General features: G+C 47.0%; 1 protein-coding gene across 1 annotated transcript in view; it reads right to left on the reverse strand.

Moving 5' to 3' along the window:
* Positions 1–20,367, reverse strand: part of NARS2 (asparaginyl-tRNA synthetase 2, mitochondrial) — a 45,481-nt gene that overhangs the window by 16,019 nt on the left and 9,095 nt on the right. The window contains exons 5-7 of the mRNA XM_082219413.1: positions 17,514–17,654; positions 12,743–12,823; positions 6,982–7,082 (exon numbers count right to left, since the gene is read on the reverse strand). Coding sequence (XP_082075539.1) covers positions 6,982–7,082; positions 12,743–12,823; positions 17,514–17,654 — 323 coding nt within the window. The remainder of the gene's footprint in view (positions 1–6,981; positions 7,083–12,742; positions 12,824–17,513; positions 17,655–20,367) is intronic.

Here is a 20,367-nt window from a genome sequence, read left to right on the forward strand (position 1 = left end):
TAAAGCAAGAAAAGAACCCCATTGTTCCCTTTGTCCTCTGCAAACCTGGAATTTACTGCCGGGGAAGAAAGCCGCGTGCCCTGCCGATCTTAATTAAGAAGCAGCAGAGATGTTATTACGGCAAACTATCTGCGCACAACCAGCCATTTCCACAAGGCTGAGGGACCCCATTGACCTGCAGAGGATTCTGGGGAAATGGTAGAAAAAGCTAGGAAAATCGTGCCTGGAGAAGAGTAAAGGGAAAGATGGATAGCTGTCTTTTAGAATGTTTTTCAATTAATTGACTGGGATTTTATGTAAACTGTGCTATTTTTACTGTTAGCCACTCTGAGCCCGGCTTTGGCTGGGGAGGGTGGGATATAAATAAAATTTTATTATTATTATTATTATTATTATTAATTCAGTTAGGGCTGTGTTTTCCCTCCATTACGGGGGCAGAATGCTTTTGCCTTTTATCTTATTTAACTAATAAGTTATTTGCCCGTATCACCCCTTCCTGGGGGACTTGTGGACAGCAGCCAGCCGGATATCATAAAAGCGACCGGTAGCCAAACTGACAGAAAGCTGGTTTTTCTTGGCCCCTAAGCAGGACTCCTTAAAATGTTTGCACAACTTAGAAGGGCATATAATTGTTGTTGTTGTTGTTGTTGTTGTTGCTGTTATCATCATCATAGAATCTTAGAGCTGGAAGGGACCCAAGGGAGTCCAGCCCCCTGCAATGCTGGAATCTCAGCTAAAGCATCCATGACAGATGGCCGTTCCAACCTCTGCTTGGAAACCTCCAAGGAAGGAGAGTTTACCACCTCTTGTGGAAATCTGTTCCACTGCCAAACAGCTCTTACTGTAGTCCACTAATCATTGTTTTTTATTTTTTTATTTGTACCCTGTTCCTCTGACTGGGTTACCCTTGCCACACTGGGCAGCTTCTAACATATATAAAAACATAGTAAAACATTGCACATTAAAAAGCTTCAGATGTCTTCTAAAAGTTGTTTAGTTATTTATCTCCTTGACATCTGATGGGAGGGTGTTGCACAGGGTGGGTGCTACCACCAAGAAGGCCTGGTCCCCTGTACAGTCATACCTTGGTTTACAGACGCTTCAGGTTGCGTGTTTTTTTTTTTGGTTACGGACCTGCTGAAACCCGGAACAGAATGGGTTCCTTCCGGGCAGATGAAGGTGATAGACGACATGGGACTAGCAGAAATGACTGGCAGAATCCGAGACCAGGGAAAAGAGACGGCGGAAGAAGATTGGAAGAAATTTAAGAACTATCTTAAGAAATACTGTAAAATTTATGAGTCTTAGAATGATGTGGTTTTTAAAATCAAATGGTGTACAGCTGTAAAGATTAAGTTGAAAGAAAAGTAAGGATGAGAATTAGACAAGATTAAGGGTGAGGATTTGCTGAACTAAATTTTTGAAATGGGAATGCAGAAAGGGGAGGTATGAGGAGGTCGGTGAAATAAGTTTTAAGAAAATAAGGTTTTGAAACTATACTTGTTCTTTTTTATTTTATTTTTGTTTGTGTTTGTGTGTATTGATATGTCTGTTATAATTTGTAAGATCCTAATAAATATTTATAAAAAAACCAGAATGGGTTCCTTCCGGGTTTTGGCGGTCGCACATGCGCAGAAGCGCTAAACCGCGCTTTGTGCATAAGCACCAAATCGCAACATGCTCATGCGCAGACGTGCCACTGTGGGTTGCGAACGTGCATCCCACACAGATCACATTCGCAACCCGAGCATCCACTGTAACTTCATTTCATTGGGAGCCGCCCTGAGTGGCTGTGGCAACCCAGTCAGATGGGCCACATATAAAAAATAAAATAATTATAATTGTAATTTCTAATTATTAGCACATTACTGAAAGAACACATTTGTCCAAACCCACCCAAAAAGTATGAATTGAGCCCTCGTGAGACGGCCGCGTTCTTCAATTCATTATTTGTCAAGTGCCTTTCGGCAAGAAAGGGACACGGCGTGGCGATAAAAAATGGCGGCCAGTGCCCACTTGAAGACACGGATCCTGAGATCTTTGGTCCGTCTTTTTTCCCCCCTCAGAGAAAAAGAGAGCGATGTCGGAGGCAACTGGCCTCACTTCCTTGTAATCTGTTTTAAGACCCCTTTTTTCAGGCCCTTTCTTGAAGGCTGAAAAGCCTGGAATGTCATTTTGGCTCGGAAGAAGAAGAATTTCTCTCCAAGCGGATAAATTTAGCTCGTCTAAATTTAGCATGCATTCGAGAGGCTTAAGATGCCTGGTGTTGTTCTTAAATAATAAAAGAACATGTTCTTGAAGGACAGGGTGTGAAGCAATAACATTGTGTCCTGTACTCAAAGAGCCCTGACTGTTTATTTTGAAGTCCGGTACAAGGGTGTTTTTTTTTGGTGGTGGTAGTGGAGACAAAACAAAAGCCAAAAAACCCAAGAAACATCTTAAGGACATCACTATAATAATGACTGACGTGAAGATGAGTCCCCTTCATTATACTTGTGTGGGGTGTCTATACTTTATCATTCTCTGGAAAAATAAAAAATTTCTGATTTAATAGTGTGCTGCGTCATTACAGCACCTACATCCTGTTCAATTTACCAAAATACCAAAACCATATGTTATAAGATTATTATTATTACAGGAAATCCTAAAACAAGGGGTCAGATCTCCCACACCCCAGATGAGCCAATTTGACAGGTTGGTGCGGCGGAACTGAAAAAATAGATCACCACCAATCAGCTGATCGGGGCTGAATTCAAGTCCCGCTTACAGCAGGTAACTTCAAATTTTGGTGTCAAATTTAATGGTGTCATACTTGGATCACAAGCCCTGCTCACAGTCTTTGCCTGCCCCAAACCTAATGTCATACGTGGTGTCACGTGGGGTGGTTATGGGCTGGCTCAGGTTGACAGATCAAGGACGCAACTTCAAAGCCCAGCGGAATGCCAATACAGATGGGGGCAACTCATATTTCAGCAGGCAGTATATTCGACGATAGTGAAAAAGCGGCTTTCTTATTACAACAAGCTGATACTGTGCTTATTAGTAAAGGTAAAGGAGCCCCTGACCATTAGGTCAAGTCGTGACTGACTCTGGGGTTGCGGCGCTCATCTAACTTTATTGGCTGAGGGAGCCGGCGTACAACTTCTGGGTCATGTGGCCAGCATGACTAAGAACGCTTCTGGTGCACGGAAATGCCATTTACCTTCCCGCCGAAGTGGCACCTATTTATCTACTTGCGCTTTGATGTGCTTTCAAATTGCTAGGTTGGCAGGAGCAGGGACCGAGCAATGGAAGCTCACCCCATCGCGGGGATTCAAAACGCCGACCTTCTGATCGCCAAGTCCTAGGGCTCTGTGGTTTAACCCACAGCACCATCCGCGTCCCACTGTGCTTATTAGTCTGATCTTAATGCCTTTACTGCACAATGGGCAGAAAGTCCGGTCTTTAGAGAGCTCTATGTCTCTTTCAAATCAGAACCAGTGAAGGCGATGAAGGTCCTGTGTGAGTGTCTGGAGGCAGTTGGAGGATGTATGGCTGCTAACGGATTGAGGTTGAATCCTGACAAGACAGAAGTACTGTTTGGGGGGGGACAGGAGGCGGGCAGGTGTGGAGGATTCCCTGGTCCTGAATGGGGTAACTGTGCCCCTGAAGGACCAGGTGCGCAGCCTGGGAGTCATTTTGGACTCACAGCTGTCCATGGAGGCACAGGTCAAATCTGTGTCCAGGGCAGCTGTTTACCAGCTCCATCTAGTATGCAGGATGAGACCTTACTTAACCGTGGACTGTCTCGCCAGAGTGGGGCATGCTCTGGTTATCTCTCGCTTAGACTACTGCAATGCGCTCTAAATGGGGCTACCTTTGAAGGTGACCTGGAAAATACAACTAATCCAGAATGCGGCAGCTAGACTAGTGACTGGGAGCGGCCACCGGGACCACGTAACACCGGTCTTGAAAGACCTACATTGGCTCCCAGTACGTTTCCGAGCACAATTCAAAGTGTTGGTGTTGACCTTTAAAGCCCTAAACGGCCTCAAAGGCCCAGTATACCTGAAGGAGAATCTCCACCTCCATCGTTCTGCCCGGACGCTGAGGTCCAACTCCGAGGGCCTTCTGGCAGTTCCCTCCCTGCAAGAAGCCAAATTACAGGGAACCAGGCAGAGGGCCTTCTCGGTAGTGGCACCCGTCCTGTGGAACACCCTCCCACCAGATGTCAAAGAGAACGACTACCAGACTTTTAGAAGACATCTGAAGGCAGCCCAGTTTAGGGAAGCTTTTAATGTTTGATGCATTACTGTATTTTAATATTTTGTTGGGAGCCGCCCAGAGTGGCTGGGGAAGCCCAGCCAGAGGGGCGGGGTATAACTAATAAATTATTATTATTATTATATTATTATCTTTCAGGTACCCTGGATCCAGAGCAGTTTAGAGCTTTATAATTTTATATTATTATTATTTATTCATTTATTAAACTTGTACACCACCCTCTACCCGCAAGTCTCAGGGCGGTTCACAGGATAAAATGACAATACAAAAACACAAAATGCATAATCAGAATAAAAGCAAAACCAACCCAATTAACAACCCCCCCCTCGAAACAGTAACAAGACCTTAAAAACAGGGCCAGTGGCTAACAGGCATCCTGCAATAGTGGCAGCCTCTGGACCAACGACAAGGGAAGCCCCACACAAAGTATACGGCAGTAGTCTAAAAGTGAGATTACCCAAGCCACAGTGGCCCAGAAAAGGGTATAGCTGGACCTGGAGGTGGTGCAATGGGTCAACGCGTCTGGCGGTTAACCTGAAGGTCGGTGGTTCGAGACCACTCAGGGACAGCTGTGGGCAGAATTCCTGCACTGCTGGGGGTTGGATTAGACGACCCTGCTAACATTTCCATTCCACCTTAAGGAACAGGCATGTGGAATTGCTGCGTGTCACATGTCTGTTTACATTCCAGCACAGTTTGCTGGGAACTTCCGTTTGTGTATAGCTTTTGCTTTTGCTGTTCTCTCCGAGACGACATGAGAGAGGACATGTTTCTTTGTTCTGATCTACCGTATTTTTCGTTCCATAAGACGCACTTTCCCCTCCTAAAAAGTAAGGGGAAATGTGTGTGCGTCTTATGGGGCGAATGCAGGTGGGAAAAGCCCCCAAGAGCCGCACACACGCTCCTCGCGGCTCTTGCGGGCTTTTCCCCGAGGAGGCCAGTCAGTGCCTTCTCCCTCCTCGGGGAAAAGCCCCCAAGAGCAGCGCACCCTTTAAAGAGCATGCGGCTCTTGCGGGCTTTGGCGGGAGGTGGGGGAAGGGACAGAGGGCAGCCCCTCAGTCCCTTCCCCCACCTCCCGGAAAAGCCCCCAAGTGCCGCACTCCCTTTCACAAATCGCGAGGAGGGAGAAAAACCTGCAAGCGCCGCACACACGCTCCACGCGGCTCGTGAAAGGGAGCGCTGAGCAGAGCTTGGGATGCAGACAGGTTCTGCTCAGCGCTCCCTTTAAAAATATTATGGAGCAAAAATTACGGTACAGTGGTGCCCCGCAAGACAGAAAACTCGCTAGACGAAAGAGTTTTCCGTTTTGGAGGTGCTTCGCAAGACGAATTTCCTATGGGCTTGCTTCGCAAGACGACAATGTCTTGCGAGTTCCTGCTGGTTTTTTCCCCTTCCCCCCCTTTTCTAAGCCGCTAAGCCGCTTATCAGCTGATCCGATCAGCAGATAAGCCGCTAAAAGCCGCTAATAGTGCTAATCCGCTAATCCGTCAATGGGCTTGCTTCGCAAGGCGAGAAAACCGCTAGACGAAGAGAATCACAGAACGGATTCTTTTCGTCTTGCGAGGCACCACTGTATGTTTAATAAATCTGTAGCTGCAGCATGACTTACGCCTCATGCCTACTTCTGTGTGCGAACAACACTCTGCTAATTGCGCGCCCTGGCTTTTGAAGTTCGGGTCGCTGATTTACATCAGAGCATGGGCCGATGGAAGGAGACGCCCAAGCTGGGCTTGCCAGCTGGCCTCCCGGCCCCTCTGCATGTCAACAGACCCCCGGGTCCCTTCCAACTCTAAAATTCTATGATTCTGCAACACCAGCTGAAGCCGGCACTCTTTCAAACTGAGACCACGTGACTCTCCTTTGCCTGGCTTCTCTGTTCCCCTGCCTACTCCACTCTCAAGTTAACCAGACACAGCAGGGAGAGGCAGTGTAGTGGTTAGAGAACCAGGCTAGGACCTGGGAGACCAGGGTTCAAATCCCCACCGAGTCACTAGGTGACCTTAGGCCAGTCCCTCTCTCAGCCAAACCTACTTCTCCTCAAGTTGTTGCATGGATAACATGGGGAGAAGTATGGGTGCCACCTTGAGGTCTTTGGAAGAAAGGTACGGCGTAAATGTAATATTTATTAATATAATATAATGTAATATAAAATGTAAGGGACGCGAGTGGCGCTGTGGGTTAAACCACAGAGCCTAGGACTTGCCGATCAGAAGGTCGGCGGTTCGAATCCCCGTGACGGGGTGAGTTCCCGTTGCTCTGTCCCTGCTCCTGCAGAAAGCACATCAGAGTGCAAGTAGATAAATAGGTACCACTCCGGCAGGAAGGTAAACGGCGTTTCCGTGCTCTGCTCTGGTTTGCCAGAAGCAGCTTAGTCATGCTGGCCATATGACCCGGAAGCTGTACGCCGGCTCCCTTGGCCAGTAAAGCGAGATGAGCGCCGCAACCCCAGAATCGGTCACGACTGGACCTAATGGTCAGGGGTCCCTTTAGCTTTAAATGTAACATATAAGAAAGAAATATATTTGGGCTCATGCTTGTCCCTCCAATATGATTTCACTCACGACTGGACTTCCAGTGCCATTTACAAGTGCCACCCCATGGATATTTCCGTTGTCTCAACGCCTTACAACCACCGCGGGGCCCAAAACACACCCACAGAGTCAGCCTTAAATCTCCCAAATGTGAAAACAAAAAACAAAAAACCAGCAAGATCCATACCCAGCCATCACTTCCAAGTGGAGTTGGCCAGAGACCGTCAGAAATGCGGGGACGTCAAAGAAATGGGGGTTTTCTCCAGGTTCTCTCTCTTCATTTGCAGACTGAAAGAATTAAAACAAAACAAAACGGGAAACTGTTGATTAGCTCAGGGGTAGGGAACCTTCAGCTACCTCCAGCCCATGGGCCAAATTGCGTGCCCAGGATTCAAATCTGGCCTGTGAGGCAGTTATCGCCAAATCACATCCACCTTCCCCACACGTGATGTCCTGTCTGACACGAAGCATTGTGTTGTAATGACGGAGCTACCGTCCCTCCCTGCTTCGCTGCAATGTCTAGAAACCGTGGTTTGTTCAAACAAAGGCTTGGTGTGATATCCGCAGTATATCAACCATTGCTAGCCTCCTTTAGAGGCCACAGCGCAACAGAAGTGAGTGTACAGATCAGATGGCAAACACGAGGCGGCAAGCAGCCGTAAACTACAGCATGTTGGTATGTGCAGAAGCTCCAAACCACGGTTTCCATTTCAACTATGGTTGGCACCAACCATAGTTTGGCTGAACGTCTGAACGGTCACACACGGGGGCACTTCGCTTTGCATATGCATCCCGGGGGGTGGGGTGGCGGGGAAGAGAATTGCACCAGTTGCGACTTCCCAACGCGAAATATACATGGGAGAGCCACTGCGGTGTAGTGGTTAGAATGCAGATCTGGGTTCAAATCACCCCTCAGCTCTTACGCTCCCCGGTTGACTTGCAACCTGTTAGCCGAACCAATTCCACAAGGTTGCCGAGAAGATAAAACATTTGGGGTGGGTGATATCTGGTTTCCAGCTTTGTGATATATCACAATATACAGCCGTACCTTGGTTGTCGGACGCCTTGCGACTCGAATGTTTTGGTTCCCGGACGCCGCAATGTTCCGGTTTGTGAACATTCTTTGAAACCCGAATGTCCGGCGCGGCTTCCAATTGGCTGCAGGAATCAGAAGCCATGCCTTGGTTTTCAAACATTTTCCCGAAGTCGAACAGACTTCCAGAACGGATTCCGTTCGAGAACCAAGGTACGACAGTACAGTGGTGCCTCGCAAGACGAAATTAATTCGTTCCGCAAGTTTTTTCTTCTTGCGAGTTTTTCGTCTTGCGAAGCACAGTTTCCCATAGGAATGCATTGAAAATCAATCAATGCGTTCCTATGGAGACCGTCCGGGGACAGAGGGGAAGCGCTGCGCGCCTTCCCCTCTGTCCCCGGACCTGTTTAAAGCAAGGGGCGGGGGGGGGGAGAAGATTGCTTCCCCCCGTTGCCTGCCCCGCAATCTCCGGACCTGTCCCCGGACCTGTTTTAAAGCAAGGGAAGGGGCAGCGGGGAGAATTGCTTCTCCCCGTTGCCGCCCCTTGGTTCAAAAGGGGTCCGGGGAGAGAGGGGAAGGCGCGCACCTTCCCCTCTGTCCCCGGAGATTGCGGGGCTGGCAACGGGGAGAAGCGATCTTCTCCCCACCGCCCCTTACTTCAAAAGAGGTCTGGGGACAGCGGGGAAGACGCGCTGAGCTTCCCCGCTATCCCCGGAGCTTGCGAGGCAAGCTTCGTTTTGCGAAGCAAGCCCATAGGGAAATGCGTCTTGCGAAGCGGCTAAGAAAATGAAAAACTCCTTCGTCTAGCGAGTTTTTCGTCTTCCGAGGTGTTCGTCTTGCGGGGTACCACTGTACTGATATATCACAATGTCTGAAATAAGGATGGAGTTATGTAGAAGCACTGGCTAGCTTCAGTTTCCCCCACAATGTGATTCTTGCATAGCACACACATCATGATTTGCAATATATTGCTAGGTCAAAAATTATGAAACCAATTACAGTGGTACCTCGGGTTACATATACTTCAGGTTACAGACTCTGCTAACCCAGAAATAGTACCTCGGGTTAAGAACTTTGCTTCAGGATGAGAACAGAAATCGTGCTCCGGCAACGTGGCAGCAGCAGGGGGCCCCACTAGCTAAAGTGGTACCTCAGGTTAAGAACAGTTTCAGGTTAAGAACGGACCTCCAGAACGAATATTGGCCTTTCCCCCTTTCCTTTATTACACACAAGTCTGATTTGCAAGGGAGGGGGCAATGGGTTCATTGCACAAGAACAAAGATCAACTTTGCATTCTGAAGTGGTGCTTCAAGTTAGGAACAGTTTCAGGTTAAGAACAGACCTCCAGAACGAATTAAGTTCTTAACCCAAGGTACCACTGTATCATGATATGGACTTTAAGCTGCTTTTGGAAGCTACATCGCCCAGCCCTAAAATACAAATCATGATTCACGATATATTGCCAGGTCAAAAACTATGAAGTCGATATCACAATATGGACTTCAAACCAGTTTTGGACAATATATTGATGTATCGCCCAGCCCTAGTATTCTGCTGAGGTCTTTGGAGAATAAAAAGATTGTTTAACGGCGACATGTACATCATACATGCATTGCCCACATTTCCCGATGAAGAAATGCGAGTTCTGCATCATGCCTAAAAGCCCCTGTGAGCCAGGGGAAAAGCTGTTATCCTTTATCGAGACTCAGTTTTGCGAGTTACACTGGAACAGCTTAAAGGAAAACTACAACCGTGTCACACATTGTTGTCCTGCACAGACACACTCCTCAAACTTCCTTTTGAACAGCTCTCACGCTAAGCACCAGAAGAACATTTGTATTCGGGAGAGTTTAAATGCACAGTTCTGCTGGGGGCGTTGGGGAGAGTTCCCTTGGAAGTAACTGATGAAAGAAAGAAAGAAAACCCTCTCTTTGAAGAGCCACAGGTGCTGTTCACAGACATGGAAGGAAGGAAGGTTTCGCGTCAGGATGAAAACATCTGTCACAAAAATTAAAACAAAGAGCAACGTTTTCAAGAAGGGGCTTTTCGTTTCCTTGCAACGGCCACCGGTGAAGATTGAAGAAAGCTTTCAGGCACTCGCAAAAGGCAGCGGAGAGGAAACAAAAGGCGAAAAGATGAAATATTGAAGGATTCTTTGGATTTTTTTTTCCAAACGCCTTGCCTCAAAAGGAACAAGACAATAACACGCCTGCTATGCTGCGGACGCCAGAAAAGGCCCTGGATAGGAAAACAAAACGAAGATTTCACTCTCCGTTTGCAGATACAAACAAAACTTTCCATTCAACCTTATCCCTCGGTTACCTGAGACACCCAGAGAAATAGGAAAGCCAAATGGGTCTCCCCTTAATATTTCCCCTTCTCAGCCCAAACCTCCATGAGTTGAGATATTTGTAGCAGATAAGGGGGAGCAGAAATACACCAACGGCAAGAGAAAGCCACAGAAAAATCAGAGCTCTTTCTAAAGGGCTGGCTCCATGTTTGTTGAGAGATAAAATGTAGTGTCCTACAGCGGACACTAAAAACTCCTTTTTTGTAACCCAAGGGCCACACTCCATTCCGTACAACCTTCTGAGGGCCACATTCCGATGGGGAATGGAGCCAAAAGCCAATGTGGGTGAAACAAGAAGTGTAAATTTAATATTTGTACAGCTGGGAGGGTAAGGGTTGTTATGGGAGGGTAGTACCTTTGGTGGGGGACATGAGGGGTACAGTGGTACCTCGGGTTAAGAACTTAATTCATAGAATCATAGAATCCTAGAGTTGGAAGAGACCACAAGGGCCATCGAGTCCAACCCCCTGCCAAGCAGGAAACACCATCAGAGCACTCCTGACATATGGTTGTCAAGCCTCTGCTTAAAGACCTCCAAAGTAGGAGACTCCACCACACTCCTTGGCAGCAAATTCCACTGGCGAACAGCTCTTACTGTCAGGAAGTTCTTCCTAATGTTTAGGTGGAATCTTCTTTCTTGTTCGTTCCGGAGGTCCGTTCTTAACCTAAAACTGTTCTTAACCTGAGGTACCTCTTTACTTAATGGGGCCTCACGCTGCTGCCGTGCCACCACCACACGATTTCTGTTCTCATCCTGAAGCAAGGTTCTGATGTCCTCCACCCCAATTTAGAGAACAGTTGGATCAAGCTTCTGCTCCAATGTAAGCTTTAAACACCTAACACTACCCACAAAATACCTGTTACTTTTCACATCCTCTCCGTTATTATTACTCGAAGGGGAATGGATGGCAGATGGCTTTAGTAAATCCTCTCTGCTTCTTGGGGTGAAAGCGCTGTCAATACACAACAGAAAAGCTTGGAGCAGGGGGAGGCGTTGGAGACTGACTCCAGGCATAAAGAACAACCCCCAGTCAATACCTGTTTTGTGCTTCTCTCTAAGTGATAGAACAATCATTCCCTTTGATGTCCGCCTTCCCGGTTCTCTCCTTTAAGCTCTAAGTACCGTATTTTTCGCTCTATAAGACGCACCAGACCACAAGACGCACCTAGTTTTTGGAGGAGGAAAACAAGAAAAAAAATATTCTGAATATCAGAAGCCAGAACAGCAAGAGGGATCGCTGCGCAGTGAAAGCAGAAATCCCTCTTGCTGTTCTGGCTTCTGGGATAGCTGCGCAGCCTGCATTCGCTCCATAAGACGCACACACATTTCCTTTACTTTTTAGGAGGGGGAAAAGTGAGTCTTATAGAGCAAAAAATACGGTAGGCATTTGGTTTTAGGGCAAACAAAAAAGGTTTCATTTGCTACTAAGCTACAGTGGTACCTCCGGTTAAGAACTTAATTCATTCCGGAGGTCTGTTCTTAATCTAAAAATGTTCTTAACCTGAAGCACCACTTTAGCTAATGGGGCCTCCTGCTACTGCCGCGCCACCGGAGCACAATTTCTGTTCTCATCCTGAAGCAAAGTTCTTAACCCGAGGTACTATTTCTGGGTTAGCGGAGTCTGTAACCTGAAGCGCATCTAACTCGAGGTACCACTGTATTTTATTTTATTTTTTTGCAGGAATTTCGCTCCCCCTCCTGCAGAAGGGACACAGAGGCAGGGATCACTCTCCCCTTCGCTCACCCCACGGGATACCTGCGGAGGTGCCTCTGGAGGGATTTCAGGGAAGACGTTCAGTGCGATGTGTCACTGTGTCAAACTGTGTTGATGCTTCCCTAGGTTTCAAAACAAGTTTGACACTATTGCTGGTGGGAATCTCTCTCTCTCTCTCTCTCTCTCACACACACACACACACAACCTACGGGACCGCCTCTCCTGGTATGTCCCACGGAGGACCTTACAGTCTTCAAACAAAAACATCTTGGAGGTCCCAGGCCACAGGGAGGTTAGGCTGGCCTCAACCAGAGCCAGGGCTTTTTCGGCTGTGGCTCCGATCTGGTGGAACGCTCTGTCACAAGAGACCAGGGCCCTGCGGGACTTGACATCTTTCTGCAGAGCCTGCAAGACAGAGCTGTTCCACCAGGCCTTTGGCCAAGGCACAGCCTGACCCCCTCCTTTGGTAATCCTCACAGAACTCTAGCCCAGTTGGTTGCCATTAATTTGATTTTGAATTGATGCTGTGTTACTTTTAGCCACTCTGAGCCCAGCTTCGGCTGGGGAGGGTGGGATATTATTATTATTATTATTATTATTATTATTATTATTATTATCTGCACAAAGACTAAACCAAAAACGAGGAAAACTTCTGCACATGGAACAAGTCAGATAGGGTTTTGGGATCCTGTACCCAGTAGTGATGTAGGGAAGTAAGAGCTGGACCATAAAGAAGGCTGATCGCCATCTGCCAGGGATGCTTTAGTTGAGATTCCTGAATTGCAGGGGGTTGGTCCCTTCCAACACCCTGATTCTGGCTTATTTATTGCTTAATTACCAAGGGCCTTACCTCTACTTGAAAGATTTCCCCGGCTCCTTCACAGTCGTTTGAAGTAATTATCGGCGTGTGAACATGCAAATATCCGTTATCCTAAAAATAAAAAGTGATTTGAGAAGGGGGGAAAGTTACAAGTTACTGATGGACGACTTGAATGTCTGTCCAGATATAAGACTGAACGTGGCATATTAGAGTATTGGGAGCCGAGTTCAGATCCCCACTCACCCACAAAGCTTACTGGGTAAACTTGGGCCTGCCTCTCACTCTCAGGCTAACCTACCTCTCAGGGTTGCGGTGGGGATTAAATGAGGAGGGGGAAAGAAGCATGTACATACATCCCCTTGAACTCCTTGGAGGTAGGGTGGAAGAGAAATGTAATTTAATTTTTTTTAAAAAAATAATATTTTATTAGCTTTTATCAATAGAAAAGTTGGGGGGGAATACAAAACAGATACAAAATACAAGAATACAAAAATACAAAATACAAAAATACAAACATTAAACACAAAAAAGAAAAAGCACATATAAAAAAACCAAAACAAAAATTCCCTCTTTCTTATCTCCACTTTAATTAACTTATTTTCCTGACTTCCTCGCGTCTCCCATTTTTGTATCCCTTTTTAAATTTAGTTCAGCAAATTCATATTCTATTAATTTATCTATTATTAATCCCCTCACACTCTTTGCCTTGTTGCTAGAGCCCCTTCAATTCATTTCAAATGTCATCAGCATTCAGAAATTTTACAGCATTCAAAAATTTTACTGAGAAATGTAATTTAAAGAGGGCGGAGAAACATGCAGGCTCAGATTATCCAAACCTGCACTTGCAAACTAACCACTTTCAAACAGGGTGCTTGGGAAATAAACAGCCAACAGGATGTGAGACTAGGAAGGTCTTTGGTCTAATCCATCATGGCCCTTCTTACATTCTCCCCTATTGTTTATCATCAGTAGACAGAAATTAAGGGGTAGACTGCCATTAAAGCTGGAGGCTCAATTTAGCCACCATGATTTCTAGCCAAATACCCTCAGGCTTCCCAGAATCATCCTGCTGGCTATTATTAAAAACAGGATGCAGGACGAGTTGCAGCCTTGGTCTGATCCAGCAGGGCTTTTTTTATGCCAAGGGAGACAGATCCATCAGTGGAGAGAGGCTGGACTTTAAATGCAGCTTTGCCAGGACTCTGGAATAACTTCCCAGAGGAAGTCCACTTCTATGTCTCCCCTGGGTCTTACAAATAAATGCAAACATGCCTCTCTCTGGTCACGCCTTGCAAATCAGCCCCACCCCCTCCAATCTGCATTTGGCTTTGATTTTTTAAAGTTCACTTTGATTTATTTATTTTTTTGCACTGGAGACATTTTGAATGCTTTGATTACCAATCCCCAACCTCAACCATGTGGAGAAATTGTGCTTAAAGGAAAAATATTTTTGTGTGTGTATCGCTTCCAACTCTACAATTCAAGGATACTTCCTCACACAAGCACATAATCTGCCTGCAGAGAGATCTCTAGGAGGCCTGGCAAAAGCCTTATAGAGTCAAGGCCATTATTCCTCCTTCTTCTTAGGCGATCACTCATAGCCGAGTAAGATTGTCTTCCATGAACACGATCTTAGCAGTGAGTCCATAAATGACTGTAAAGGCCAATTCTGGATCCACACATCCTTCCACAGTGGGGACATAGGTTTCCAGGCGGGAGTTGATCACGGTGAGGGTTTGCCAAGCGTGCCTTCCTCTTAGCACATTTCTCCCTTTTGTCCTGAGTTTAAGCGTCTTCAAAGCCCACGACACCTTAATACAGTGGTACCTCGGGTTAAGAACTTTATTCGTTCCGGAGGTCCGTTCTTAACCTGAAACTGTTCTTAACCTGAAGCACCACATTAGCTAATGGGGCCTCCTGCTGCCACCATGCTGCCAGAGCACAATTTCTGTTCTCATCCTGAAGCGAAGTTCTTAACCTGAGGTACTATTTCTGGGTTAGCGGAATCTGCAACCTGAAGCGTCTGTAACCCAAGGTACCACTGTACTGTCTACACTGACTGGCAGTGAATCTATAGGGTTTCAAGTAGGGAGACTTTCACAGGCCTACTTGGAGATGCCAGGAATTGAACCTGGGGAAAGGTAAAAAGGTAAAGAACCCCTGGATGGTGAAGTCCAGTCAAAGGCGACTATGGGGTTGCGGCGCTCATCTCTTTTCAGGCCGAGGGAGCCAGTGTTTGTCCACAGACAGCTTTCCGGGTCAAGTGGCCAGCAGGACTAAACCGCTTCTGGAGCAATGGAACACCGTGACGGAAACCAGAGCACACGAAAATGCTGTTTACCTTCCCGCCGCTGTGGTGCCTATTTATCTACTTGCACTGGTATGCTTTCGAACTGGTAGGTTGGCAGGAGCTGGGACCCAGCAACGGGAGCTCAATCCGTCACAGGATTCGAACCGCCAACCTTCCAATCAGCAAGTTCAAGAGGCTCAGTGGTTTAGACCACAGCACCACCCACATCCCTTGAACCTGGGACTTTCTGCATGCAATGTAAATGCTCCCCCACTGAACGGCAGCCCTTCCCCAAAGCAGTACCTATTGCGCTGCATTTTTAAGGCATCCTATTTCTTTTTGAAGGGACGTGGGTGGCACTGTGGGTTAAACCACAGAGCCTAGGGCTTGCCGATCAAAGGGTCGGCGGTTCGAATCCCTGCGACGGGGTGAGCTCCCATTGCTCAGTCCCAGCTCCTGCCAACCTAGCAGTTCGAAAGCACGTCAAAGTTCAAGTAAATAAATAGGTACCACTCCGGCGGGAAGGTAAACGGCGTTTTCGTGTGCTGTTCTGGTTCACCAGAAGCAGCTTAGTCATGCTGGCCACATGACCCGGAAGCTGTCTGCGGACAAACGCCGGCTCCCTCGGCCTATAGAGTGAGATGAGTGCGGAACCCCAGAGTCGGTCACGACTGGACCTAATGGTCAGGGGTCCCTTTACCTTTACCTATTTCTTTTTACCTCTATCACATCTGAACCCTTTTTTGGGGTTTATGCTTGTTGCCTTCCCCTTATGGCAAGACATACTGCATTACAGCAATTGATTCAAACTTTGCATTTGCATATGTCTAAATTAGCAAGCCTGTTTATTTCGTAAAATTTCGTAAAAAAAATACAAAAACAAAACATGTGGTTTACAAAAAGGATAAAGCAATATGCTCAGTCTCTGGCGCAGGAAGACTGAAAACTAGGAGCAGAAGGCATTGCAGGAATCACTTGCAAATAAAATCTGTTACTTCCGGATATACTGAAAAAGTTGGTTAACGTATGTATGCATGAAATGGCAGCAGCAAGAACGAACAGAAATGGAAAGGGGAGGTAGGAAGAATTAAAATTATTAAAATGACAGGAGTTTGCGGAACTGGTAAAGTTAACCGCAAGGATTAGGGACCAAAAAGAATGATACATTCTTTGAAGATTGGAAACCGTGCGCAGAATATCTAAAGAACTATTATAACTGCATGAAAACGCGGGCAGGATTTTGAAATATGAGCAACAGTAGAAAAACATTAATCTAGGGTGTTTATATGGAGTGCTGCAAGTAAAAAATTGGCAGCATTTGAAGGATAAACATAAAACACCATGGAAGGGGGAGATGGGAAGTCAGTGGATAAATAAAAGGTATTGTTGATGGTAAAGTATGCAAACTTTTAAAAACTAAATAAAGAAAAAAATCTAAAAATCAGTTTTTTTATCCATCTGGAGTAATAAACACACAAATACTGCCACCCAGTGGTCAGAGACTGCATATTGTCTCCAAATTTTTTTACACATCACTTGGGAAGACATGCGAACTAATGCCAGTGTACTGGAAGAAGCAAAGATCACCAGTGTTGAAGCAATCATAGAATCATAGAGTTGGAAGAGACCACAAGGGCCATCGAGTCCAACCCCCTGCCAAGCAGGCAATGATTCTTCAACATCAACTTTGTTGAACTGGTCATGTTGTGCGGATGCCTGATTATCATCTTCCAAAGCAACTACTCTATTCTGAACTTAAAAATGGAAAGCATAATGCTGGTGGTCAACAAAAAAGGTTTAAAGACTCTCTCAAGGCAAATCTAAAAAATAAATAGTATAAACACTGATGAGGGACGCGGGTGGCGCTGTGGTCTAAACCACTGAGCCTAGAGCTTGCCGATCAGAAGGTTGGCGGTTCGAATCCCCGCGACAGGGTGAGCTCCCGTTGCTCGGTCCTTGCTCCTGCCAACCTAGCAGTTCGAAAGCATGTCAAAGTGCAAGTAGATAAATAGGTACCACTCCGGCGGGAAGGTAAACGGCATTTCCGTGTGCTGCTCTGGTTTGCCAGAAGCGGCTTAGTCATGCTGGCCACATGACCCAGAAGCTGTACGCTGGCTCCCTCGGCCAATAAAGCGAGATGAGCGCCGCAACCCCAGAGTCGGTCACAACTGGACCTAATGGTCAGGGGTCCCTTTACCTTTTATAAACACTGACAAGTGGGAAACACTGGCCTGAAAGCCAACAGAGCATCTCTAGCTAAAAGGCTCCTGGTCCAGCTATGGAGAAGGTCAGACAGAGAGCATTGAAAACAAGGAAGTGTGCTGCGTGCCTTGCCTTCTTGTTACCTGGGCAGGTAAGGTCACACGCACCTCTAGTCACATGCAAGAAGTATGTCCCAGCCAGGAGGAAACAGGAAGTTTTCGACTGGCTGGGCCAAACATCCTTTTGCATGTCCACTCTAGGAAAACAAGGAATGTTGTACTTGACTGCTATCTATGTATCACATCCCACCTTAAAAAAGGAGTGAACTGCAGCCGTGGCTTCGCTGCGGAGTCTCAGAAGAGCGCCCAAGGAATTGGTTCTGCATCGGACATGAGGGAACTGCCTGAGGTAATCCAGTGGGTGATGCGTTTTGTATTTCAGTGGGAATGCCTGGATGGGGGAAACAAGGAAGAGACAACAGAGTAAGCTCAACTTTACGACTCACTTGTGTCCCCGAGTAGAAAAGGCGGCATGGACAGATGGGCAAAATGAGTGATTAACAAGGAAAAGGGGGAAAAAAGAACCTCGTTGTTCAACATTCTGAAAGCATTTATTTCTAGGCAGCTGGGAATTCTGCCGTAAAAATTTGATTGAATTTACTTACATAGCTATAGATCCCTTCGCAAAGCATCTTACAGTAACTGATATACCGGTAAATCCTCATCTAAAGATCCAACAATAATTATCCATTATTTCTGAGTAAGAATCATTATTAGAGACTAGAATCCTTATCAGAGCTGGTCCCATCTAAGAAGTAAAACAATCAACATGGTGTAAGAGGAAACAATCACACTCAGGGCCAGATTGGAGAGAAGATGGACTGGATTTTCAATTAATGATCCTCTTGCTTAAAATACAGTGGTGCCTCGCAAGACGAAAAGAATCCGTTCTGTGATTCTCTTCGTCTAGCGGTTTTTTCGTCTTGCGAAGCAAGCCCATTGAAGGATTAGCGGCTTAGCGCTATTAGCGGCTTTTAGCGGCTTATCGGCTTAGTGGATAAGCGGATAAGCGGCTTAGTGGCTTAGAAAAGGGGGGGGGAGGGGGAAAAAACCAGCAGGAATTCGCAAGACATTGTCGTCTTGTGAAGCAAGCCCATAGGAGATTTGTTTTGCGAAGCACCTCCAAAACGGAAAACTCTTTCGTCTAGCGAGTTTTCCGTCTTGCGAGGCATTCGTCTTGCGGGGCACCACTGTAACAATTTTTTAATTATGATTCTGTCACTCCTGTATTGGTTTGCTGGTCTCATTGGTGCTGTTGTGTTAGTATTTAATAGTTTAGATACGGATGTTTGCTATTTCAAAATAGTTTTATGTTTGTTGTGAGCTGCCTTAAGAAAACTATCGTATTTTTTGCCCCATAAGACGCACTTTTCCCCCTCCAAAAATGAAGGGGAAATCGGGGTGCGTCTTATGGGGCGAATGCCTGCAAGCCTCGCGCGCCCGGCAGGAGGTCCCACCGGGTGCGCGAGGCTTGGGGCGGCAGCCTGTCGCCCGAAGCACGGGGAGCCCTCGGGAGGGCTCCCCCTGCTTCGGGCGAGTGTCTGCAAGCCTCGCGCACCCGGTGGGACCTCCTGCCAGGTGCGCGAGGCTTGGGGCGGCAGCGGACTGCTCGCACGCACCTAGAAGCTTGGGGCATGCTGAGCTCAGCACGCCCCAAGCTTCTAGGTGCGCGCGAGCAGTCCGCTGCCGCCCCAAGCCTCGCGCACCCGGTGGGACCTCCTGCCGGGTGCGCGAGGCTTGGGGCGGCAGCGGACTGCTTGCGCGCACCTAGAAGCTTGGGGCGCGCTGAGCTCAGCACGCCCCAAGCTCCTGGTGTAGCGCAGCGATCCGCTAGCCCTGGGAGAGCCCCCCGGCTCTCCCACGCTAGCGGAGACCTTGCCGGCACGCAGAAGCTTGGGGCGCGCTGAGCTCCGCACGCCCCAAGCTCCTGGTGTAGCGCAGCGCACCTGGGGGGGAAATAATTTTTTCCCCTTTATTTCCCCCCAAAAAATCTAGGTGCGTCTTATGGGCCGGTGCGTCTTATGGGGCGAAAAATACGGTATGTCTTGAAAGGCAGGATAGAAACCTCTGAAATGAATGAAGGCAAAGGAAATATTCACCAAAAAAGGAGAAATAATTTATGAGCCATAAAACTCAATAAGCTCATGCTTATTCACCCTTAATTTGAATTTATTCTGATCAGCTCTTTCGGCACACTGACCAGCAGGCTGGGAGGTCACTCAGGCACTGTACCCCTGAGCCACAACAATTTCAAATAATATACCCTGAGAAAAACAAAGAGAACACCTGTACAGTTTAAAATATGGCTTAGCAGCCGTAATCCTGTAAAAATTCTTTCCAAAATAAGTCCTGCTGTGTTTAATGAGGTTGACTCCCAGGGAAACAGGAATCAGGTTGCAGCATGAGTTTCCTATGATGATGAAAAAGCATAAATTTATAAACCAGGCATACCCTGCAGTTGGGAAGAGTTGCACTTACTGCTGCAGATTTCATATGTGGTGGACTTGTAAAAGAGTATTGGGAAATGATTCATAATAAATTGAAAAAAACATTTAGAGAAGATTAGAAAACGTTTACTGAGTACATGGGAAATAACTGTGTACAGCTGAAAACGTTGGCAGCATGAAGATAAATTCAACAGTGTAAATGAGTTACGATGGATGTAATAACGGAATGTTGAATTGTACAGTTTCTGTAAAATATGAAGGGATTTATATGTAAAATGAACCATGGAAAGAGAAGAACGGAAGTCACTGGTATCTTAAGGATGTAAAAAGGAATACTTACAATTGTAAAACAGAAAATTTACCGTATTTTTCGCCCCATAGGGCGCACCGACCCATAGGGTGCACCTAGTTTTTTGGGGGGGGAATAAAGGGGGGGGGGAAAGTATTTCCACCCCAGGCGCGGGGGAAGCCCGAGCTTCCCCCAACCCCAGCCCCCAGAACAGGCTGCTATCTGCAAGCCTAGGGAGCCCGGCGGGAAGTTGCGTTGTTCCTCCCAGGCTTGCGGATATCTGCCTGAAGTTGTGCAGCTGTCCCACGGCTTGCCGAGAGCTGCGCGAAGCTCGAAGCCTGGGGCGCGCTGAACGCAGCGCGCCCCAG

This window comes from Podarcis vaucheri (genome assembly GCF_965113315.1).
Source record: "Podarcis vaucheri genome assembly, chromosome: 4".
Classification (NCBI taxonomy): Eukaryota; Metazoa; Chordata; class Lepidosauria; order Squamata; family Lacertidae; genus Podarcis; species Podarcis vaucheri.